The sequence below is a fragment of the Tarenaya hassleriana genome, unplaced genomic scaffold (genome assembly GCF_000463585.1).
Source record: "Tarenaya hassleriana unplaced genomic scaffold, ASM46358v1 Cleome23, whole genome shotgun sequence".
Taxonomy (NCBI): domain Eukaryota; kingdom Viridiplantae; phylum Streptophyta; class Magnoliopsida; order Brassicales; family Cleomaceae; genus Tarenaya; species Tarenaya hassleriana.
The window spans coordinates 759,575-768,645 of NW_010965625.1; the positions used below are offsets into that span (position 1 = coordinate 759,575).

Here is a 9,071-nt window from a genome sequence, read left to right on the forward strand (position 1 = left end):
CGGGGGGGGTGGGGCGGTTGGGGGGGTGGGTGGGGGGGGGTTGCGGGTGACCGAGTAGCCGGAACTTCACTTGTCCTGGGACTTGAGTTATGTCTCTTGCTAGGTCCACGACCAGAAGTGCTGCCACATAGAACATGTCCGAGTCGTATAAACATTTTTGTTATGCATGGCAATGTTGTTTCAGTTCCGTCACAAAAGCTTGAAAGTTTTAACCCTAGAAAGACTTGCTTGACCTATGTATCCATTCGACCATTACAATTTCTCCAACGATCTGAATCCAATTACCAGAATCGGAATCACAAAATTGCGATCTAAATGATCCCCTTTTAAGAACATGGTAAGTTCTTTATCTATATTTTCATATAGACATTTTAATTTAAATGGAGCATCAATATGCTATTTCATTTGTTACTTTTCTTGCCTTCATCGGTTTTCGCTTGGAATCGATTCACTGAGAGAATGCTAATAACGAGGGAGGGATAGAGAAGACATGCCTGAAATCTTAACCAAGAGGCCTTGAACCCTAGGAGTTGCCGTGAGAGACAAGGAAGCCAAACCAGAGGCATAACTCCATCTCAACATCCCCTCCTCCACCGCACCGTAAACCATCATCTTCTCCGTCACCCACAAAAGCTCCTCCGCTAACTTCTCAGCCGCCACATCAGCCTCATTCTCACAAAACCCTAAACCCTCTCCCCCGACCCCATCCCTCCTCTTTCTTGACGAAGAAGTAAGCCAATTTCCCGTCATATCGGCCAGCGACATGACTGTGCTGACGCACGTGCGAATCCCTCTCACGTAGGACGCGACGTAGCCTCCGAGCGGGAGGACACTGACCGCACGGAGCGGCCACGAGAAGGGCTCGTCGGCCTGAGAGCGGTCGAGGCAGGCTTGTAGACGGGCCGAGGTACGGGCGAAAGAGGAAGCGAGAGCCCTCCGATTGACGTTGAGGAGTGCCACGTGGTGGCTTCTGGCATTCTCTTCCATGATCTTCTCCGCCATTGCCATGGCAAACTGGTATTTTCCTGAGGTTGCTGGGATCTCGTTCATTAGCCCTAGTACCTATACAGGCACAACATATAATAAGAATGGAAAAAATTATAACAATATATACAAAAACGATATTTGGAGAAACAGCACATAATCTATACTTTGTGAATATGTACGCGAGAAATCATTAAAAATAAATTTATATATAAATATATATATATATGAACATACGCACACATGGTGATATGCACGTTAATTATATATTAATTACATGTTTATACATGTAATTGTAAGCTCTTGAGTCTTGATCTTGAATAATGACATAAAGAACAATGATTATTATTATTTTGTCTTGTTCTTTTTGATGTGGCACTTCCAATATATTAGTGACAACATGCATGTCGTCCACGTGGCAGATACCCAATCTTCTCCATCCACGTTATACATTTCGTGGGAACTCCTCCGATTAGTAACCTCATAATTTTGTGAAAAAAGATTTATAAAATTCATATGACATGAAACGAAACCTTATCCTTAAACGTAACCGTTGATAATAATTTATAATTTAATATTTTTAAGAGAATATTAGATCCTTAACCATATAGTTAGACAAAGAAACTGACCAATATTAACGTATTTGGCAGAATTAGAGAACAGAACAAACCATATAAGTTATATAACCATATAGAAAATTCAGACCAGAGAATCTAGAAAGTGAAATAATTAAATACAGAAAAGAATTAACTTTAAAAACGAATAAAGCTTAAATAATTAAGAGTAATTAAAGTTACTTACATGAGAAAGCGCTCGCTCAAGCGACCTAACGTAAGGCTCGTCAACGCCGTCACCGTCAATCACCAAATCCAAATCCGATGACGACCCCGGTAACGTCACTAACGCCGTCGACGTTGACGCCAAACCGAAACCCGAGAACTCCGTCAAGGCTAACGGCGAAGACGGATGGTAAAACGACGCGGTTTTGTCCATAATAAGATCCATAGTAGAAGAAGAAGAAGAAGAAGAAGTTAGAGAGAGGGGCAAATGGTCCATCAAAACCCTAAGCACCCAAACGGTGAGCCACGTCATCATCATGGCCATGAACCTGAGGTGGTCGGAAGCCGACCAGCGTTCCGATGTCTCGGGTCTGGACGTTGAAGCGACAGAGACGAGCGTTCGAGCCGCCGCGTTCACGGTGGTCATAAAGACGGAGTTGAGAAGGCTCGTCGTTGGACGGTTGTTTCGGTACGTGTACTGTAAGTATTGAAGCTCTTTCGACATATTGTTCTATCGAAAAATATCGATGGCGCGTGTGTATGCGTGTTGTTGTAATGCGGGCGAAGAGTGTGTGTGTGTATAAAGGTGGAGAGTTTTGTCGGGTTTTGGGGGGTTTCTTCTATGTGAAGTATACGACGCATTTCACCGCCTGTGTGTGTTGTCCTTGTGTATGAGTTTTTGTTATCTTTTCTGCGTTAAAATTAGGGTGGACATATTAGCGGTGAACGTTTCCGATTAGCTTCGGAATCTTAATAGTTTGGTTTGAGAACGATTTATTCGATATTCTAAAATTTATACTAAATTAGTATCATACATTATTCGATTTTTTCTGATTTTGGTACGGTTCAATTTTATTTTTTATTAAAATATTTTAGATTTTTTTAAAAAATTTTAGTTTTTCAGAAATTTGGTTTGATTTTGAACTTTTTTATAAAAAAATAAACCGTTCAAAAATTTTAAATGATACTATTAAAAAAATATCGAAATTTTCGATTGGTAACCAAAACGCTCATAGTAGAGTATATGGTTCTATTTGAAAATCGAACCCTAATTTTATTGGATAGGATTTTTTAAAATGTTTCATTGGAGAAAAAAATTCTAATAGAAAATTACAAACTCGATAATTGTTTCAAATATTTTCTTTTTACTAATTGTTTTTAAATTTACGAAAAAAAAAACTAAAATATATAGAAGGAAAGCATTTGCAGTTATAGGGCTCATGTGTATTTCATAATGTTGAAAATTGTGGGCCCATTGTCTCAGGTTCAAACCCAATTTGACCTAATCCCTAGTCACATCATGTCCGAGAACATTTCCCGTAACCATAAGCTTATTACCTCTCTGGCGATTCTCATCTCAAACCCTAGTGTCATCATTTCGCTGCAGGCGGACATAAAATCCTCCGTCATGACACAAAATCCTGCAAAGATCATCAGCAAGTTCCTAACGTTTCGAACTTTTGTACATTTTCTCGGCAGCCAAACACAATACCAAGGGGAAAAACGAACCTAAACCCTAAAATGCCCTTGTTTACTTCCATCACTGCTCCTTTTTCTTCACATACTCGGGGGCCGTACACATGCTCGTCTCCTTCCTTATCGGAGTGCTTGTCGGATTTCTCCCGATCATGGCATGAACACATCCTCCGAATCCGTATTCGAATCAAATTGACGAATCAAATTACCAAAATGCTCTTAAAATGTTAGATCGACTTCAGTTCGCATATCTTTACCTTTTTTATATGATCAAATTATGTTTCTCTTCTCACCCGACAGTTTCCCGCAAAAAAAAATCACCAGATTCCGCCGACGAAATCACTCCAAATCTTAGGAGTTGTGTCAAAATCTATATAGATTTTAGAATTAGATAAATTATCACCACACAACCCAATATTTATTTTGGGTTTGATTCATCACAATGTCTCACATTCCATATACATCAATAAACCCGGTATTGTGTAAATATATACGAATCATATAGGTTATCCGGTTAACGGTGAGTGACATGATTTTTCTAAAACTGGTCACGCCGTACAAAATTTAACTTTCGAAGACGTAAGTATTGTGAATCTTATTTTGTACAAACCTAATAGACAGATGAAAGATTTATTACAAGTTTGATGGTAAATGAGAGGTGAATAATAAGAGAGAATTTGAATGTAATGGAAAAAATAAAAGATAGAGAGGAGGAAGTGATATTTTTTTGGTTCGCCAACTCAATTGAAAACACGAACTTCTTGTTGAAAAGTTATGTCGTGAAATAGAAGTGGAGAAAGATAAAATCGATCTGAAGTTAAGCTATTTAACAACTTAACCGGATAGAGATAAATAACTGAATTGAAACCTAAAAACAAAGAGAGTTTTACGCGTTCCCTATTCACAATCGAAACCTTATGAGACTTTTTTTTTTTGATAATCCGAAAGTTCACCGGCCCATTTGAATGCCCCTCCCCACGCTTAGGTTTGAACCTCATGTTTTGCATGTTATCTTACCACTAGACCACCCAACCCAAGCTTGGGTAACGTTATGAGACTTACAACCCAGGTACCGACCAAAACAAGAACTTGAGCATTGGCCAAGACTTGCTTTGGATTCATGAAAATGAAATACACCATATCCGATCAAAACGAAGAATACGGTACACTCAGACGACGACTCACAGGCGTGTGTGGTGGTGGAGAAGAAGGCAGAGATAGTTTTAGGATAAGGTTTGGGGGTTAAGTGGTGTACTCAGCATTGATCTTGACGTAGTCGTAGCTGAGGTCGCATCCCCACGCTTTCCCTCTCCCCAGTCCTCCTCCTGTTCATCAAATCCAATTGTTCATAAAATAGATACATATACGTGTTTTGCTCAGTTATTGAGAGGAAACTCACCCACTCTTATATCGATTTCCACTGTCCCGTGAACTTCTCCTGCCTTTTTCAGGTACTTACTCGCTCCCAACCTACGTTTTATTAGCACGTTTAACGTAAATTAAAACTCGAAATCCGAATCCCGAGACCCCAAGACATTCGGGTCAAGTCGGAGATGTTGCGAGACAAACCTGTCGAAAGGAAGTGGCTGGCCACACTCCATGAGCAAGATGTCTCCGAGCGATATCCTGAGACTATCCATCTCGAAAGAAACCCCGGCATAGCCTGCAGCCGCGGCTATACGTCCCCAGTTCGGGTCTCTGCCATATACCGCTGCCTGTCACCATCAACGATAATGTACTAGTTTAGTAAGGAAGGTACTCTCCTTGCAAGAAGCGGTTTTTTATTTTTATCCGAATTTTTTCATACCTTAACAAGTGAAGAGGAGGCTACCGAGCGTGCAATCTTGGCTGCTTCTGCTTCGGTTTCTGTCCCAGTTACCGTAACCTGAAATTTTCTCAAGTTTTGTATAACGTTTTTTCTGTTTCGGGTAAGAACAAAAAAATTGTTTCGGTGGAAGAAGATACAAACCTCAATGAGACATGTAGCTCCTTCTCCATCCCAAGCTATTGATTTGGCAAGTCCTTGCATTACCTGAATCATATGATTCAACATCTCAGAATAAACATTCGACTCTGAAAAAAAAGGGAAGACGGCAAAGAAAATCATACCGAATCAAGGCATGCTTGAAGCTGCAATGCCTCGGGACAGTTGAGAGAAGATATGGCGGGTGATCCCGAGAGCCCACTTGCCAAAGCAATGACGGTATCGTTCGTACTGGTGTCCCCATCTACCTGTGAGAAAACCCCATCGATCATCATCAGCCATGAAACTGAATCCTCACATTGGGAAAAAGGTGACAAAAAATCGGATATTCCGACAAAAAAAACAATGTCTCGAATGCAACATACAGTTATCTGGTTGAAACTCCGGTTTACTGCGACCTTAACCATCTTTCTCCAGACATCACTTTCGACAAGAGCATCTGTCGTGACAACCTGGGAAAGAATTTTCAAGTTTGCCGATCTTTGTAACATCAGACAGACACAATTTGTCTCGGTGTTTATTCTGTTGTTAACAATTAGAATTAGAACTGATAAAGGACATACACCTAACATAGTTGCCATATTCGGATGGATCATACCCGAGCCTTTTGCTATACCCCCAACTCGTATCGGTGTCCCTCCAACCTGAACAACACCAATCTCATGCTTTATGTTCTTCGTGAAATTAGGGTTTACGAATCATGAAGCGGAAACTTTGGTTTCCACATTTTTTTTTAACCTGAGACTCAATTGCCACGCTCTTGCTCACGAGATCAGTTGTAGTGATGGCTACAGCAGCAGCATCTCCCCTAAAAGAGTCCAGTGATTAACAAACAAAAATGGCTGATTCTTACCAAACAAGGACAATGTAAGAAAGACAAGGACAAGACATTACCCATTGACGGAATCTGACAACATGTTAACTAGTGTTGGTAGTGCTTGCAGAAGAGCACCCTGTAAAACATGAACAAGATGGTAGTGGATTCAGGGTAACTGTTACACTCACAGGTAAAGAACAAGATACTTATTCGTTGTTATTCCTCGTCGAAAAACTGCACCTTTTTAATCCTTTGGCCAATTACACCAGTCGACTCAATCAATACTTCCTCTGGCTTCAGTTTAAGCAACTGTCATAACGAAGAGAGTAAGTGATGCTGAAAAGGCATAAGCTTTGTGAGATATACCGAGTTTGAAAGAAATAATCAACTTTGTAAGGACATACCCTTGCAAGAGTAACAACAGAATCCAACACATCTTGGTAACCGGCATCACCCTGAAGAGCAAACCTTTCAGATATCAAACTAAGAGCAATACCTCACTATCTCTCTTATCGTAAAGAATCATATACTTGAGATGAGAATTTTAATTAATGCCCACAAAAACATAAAAAAACGAAAAGCGAACATTCTCCTTTTTTTCCCCTAAATATATGGCCATTTACAATGAAAAGATATCTCACCGTAGCTGCATTGGCCTGACCGGCATTTATCAGCACAGCACGTACCTGAAAACTTCATAACCGGACAATTCAAAAAGTCGAAGCACAAAATACATAAGAGCATGAATCAAAAGCAATCAAACCTCAGCCGGTCCGGGAGATGATTAGGGGAAGAAGTAGAGAGAGTACCGTTTTCGACATCTCTAACATCTTTTTGCAGTAAACAACAGGAGCAGCTGCAACCACATTTGTAGTAAATGCCCCTGGAAAAAAATTTACAACCAAATCAATAACAACAGTATCAAGATAATCTCAATGTGGAAAAAAAATCATTTCGAGATAAATGATCACTTGTACATTAGAGGACCGAACCTGCAGCAGTGGCATCAACATCACAAGTTATGAGTGCAAGATCAGGCTTCTTTCCCGAGACTCGTAACCCGGCATACATTCCTGAAGCCTTAAAGCCTTTAGCAGCAGTCACTCCACCAGGTATCTAACAAGATTCAAAGCCCTCAAAACCTCAAAAGTCATATGAGGATCATTGTACACATCATTTCTAGTGATTACTGTTCTTGCTAGTTATTACAGAACCAAAAATAGATGCAGGCCACAGTGACAAAACCTGCTTCCATGGTCCTTCAGGAAGGGAAATTGGAGCAGCTGGTATAGTACTGGACGTGTCCTCAACAGTAGTCGCCATGGTGAATACTTTAATCTCTCTCCGCGATGACACAAAAGCCTGCAAAGATCATCAAAAAACATCGAGCTTTGTACATTTTCTCGGCAACCAAACACAAGGCTGAGGAGGAAAACTAAGGAAACATGAGTCAAAAGAAGAAAAAAAAGCAGAATCCAGCTTCCTAAGAGGATCATGCTGAAAAACTAGATTAAAGAATAAATGCCTCAATTGAAAGGACAGGCTTATGGATTCTCTCTCTTAACCAAATAACACAGGAACGACAAGAGAAAGCGCTTTGGACTTAATCAGTCCGAAGAAATGCAGGTAAGAAACTTTCTGAGAAACCCCAAGAGGAAAACCTTTGGCGGGAAGAACCGTGGAAGCTCGAGGGAGACAAGGTGAGGATGATGAGCGAAGGAAAGCATCTGTGGAGATGTCGGCGAATCCGAACCAGAAAACAGTGGGGAGTGGACGGAAGCGTGTTTTTTGTTCTGTAAGATCAAACCTGCAACACAATGATTAACCCTTTTTCTCAAAATTTTAAAACGAAAATACCATTAAAAAACCTGTAGTTTTTCAATCAATCCAGCTACTAATGAGGCTGCAATCAGGTAATCAAAATACAAAAAAAAAAAGAATCTTCGCCCACAAACCTGAATCAAACACCCATTCACAGCTCAATTTCGTCATTAGCATTAATGGGGAATATATCCATGCTTAAGAACAGCTAAATCAAACTACAAAAAGATGGTTGAAAAACATATGAAAAGATAAAAAGATGAATCGACAACAGCAAGCTTTTCTGGTCGGCTATTAGGACTGTAAATCGAGGCACTATTTCAACTCCAAACAACATAAAGAATAGGAAGAATCGCCTCATATAACAAGGAAACACCCTGTCACAGAGAACACAAGCGAGAGAGAGGGGGCTCGGCACTTACAGAAAACCACCACGTACGGCCCAGATGACGGCACAGGCGGAGGAGTAGATTCAGAAGAAGCAGGAGGCTGAAGACGACGCAGGAAATGTTGAGTGAAAGGAGGTTGGCAAAACCCTAAATTTTTTAAATTTAATTTTGGTTTATCCAGTTAACAGAAATTAATCGGTTATTTAATCCAACCGAACCGATGTTATCTAGAGGTGACATTTCGTTATTCCATTCAGATTCGGTTTTAGAATGATTCGTTTGATATTTTCGATTTTACAAAAATAGATATCAACCAATTATTATATTATATTCGATTCATCTATTTTTTATTAAAAAAATTTGTTCTTGTCACAATATTGAATATATTACACATCATAAAGGCCAAAAGAATTGGAGAAAATGTTAAGAATGATAAAATTATATGATATAATGTAATTTGAACTTTTAGGTTTTGATAGTATATTATCTATTTTAATTGATAAATATTTAATAAAAATCGAAAGGGAAGTTATCTATTAAAAAATAGAATCCTATCTATCTTTATCCGAGTAGAATTAAGATTTTCAAGGTCTAAAAGAAATATTAGTCATTTTATCTATTAAAATAGAAAATAAAAACAAAAATAAAAAATTCTAGCAATTTTATTTTTGAGAATTACTCAATGAACTAAAAATCTATTATTTTTTTTATCATCCGAAAGTTTATCGTACTTCTAACCCGACTATATCTCCCGGAAAAGCGGAGAAACCCATGTGAATGGACATCTCCAAATAAGAATTCGAATCCGGATTGAAAAGAAG

General features: G+C 39.3%; 2 protein-coding genes across 2 annotated transcripts in view; both read right to left on the reverse strand.

Moving 5' to 3' along the window:
• Positions 1-2,402, reverse strand: part of LOC104815236 — a 3,441-nt gene extending 1,039 nt beyond the window's left edge. Inside the window, exons 1-3 of the mRNA XM_010543555.2 lie at positions 1,786-2,402; positions 495-1,062; positions 40-120 (exon numbers count right to left, since the gene is read on the reverse strand). Of these exons, the coding sequence (XP_010541857.1) occupies positions 40-120; positions 495-1,062; positions 1,786-2,268 (1,132 nt within the window). The 5' untranslated portion in view covers positions 2,269-2,402. The remainder of the gene's footprint in view (positions 1-39; positions 121-494; positions 1,063-1,785) is intronic.
• Positions 2,403-4,084: 1,682 nt separating this feature from the next.
• Positions 4,085-8,390, reverse strand: LOC104815237 (arginine biosynthesis bifunctional protein ArgJ, chloroplastic). Its single transcript, XM_010543556.2, has 18 exons — positions 8,284-8,390; positions 7,702-7,847; positions 7,286-7,402; positions 7,033-7,156; positions 6,850-6,923; positions 6,682-6,726; positions 6,445-6,495; positions 6,281-6,349; positions 6,118-6,176; positions 5,962-6,031; positions 5,787-5,867; positions 5,589-5,675; positions 5,349-5,471; positions 5,209-5,271; positions 5,047-5,124; positions 4,809-4,954; positions 4,639-4,709; positions 4,085-4,564 (listed from the first exon to the last, which is right to left on the reverse strand). The coding sequence occupies exons 2-18, from the start codon at positions 7,765-7,767 to the stop codon at positions 4,482-4,484; spliced, it is 1,407 nt and encodes a 468-aa protein (XP_010541858.1). The 5' UTR covers positions 7,768-7,847; positions 8,284-8,390; the 3' UTR covers positions 4,085-4,481.
• Positions 8,391-9,071: the final 681 nt, after the last annotated feature.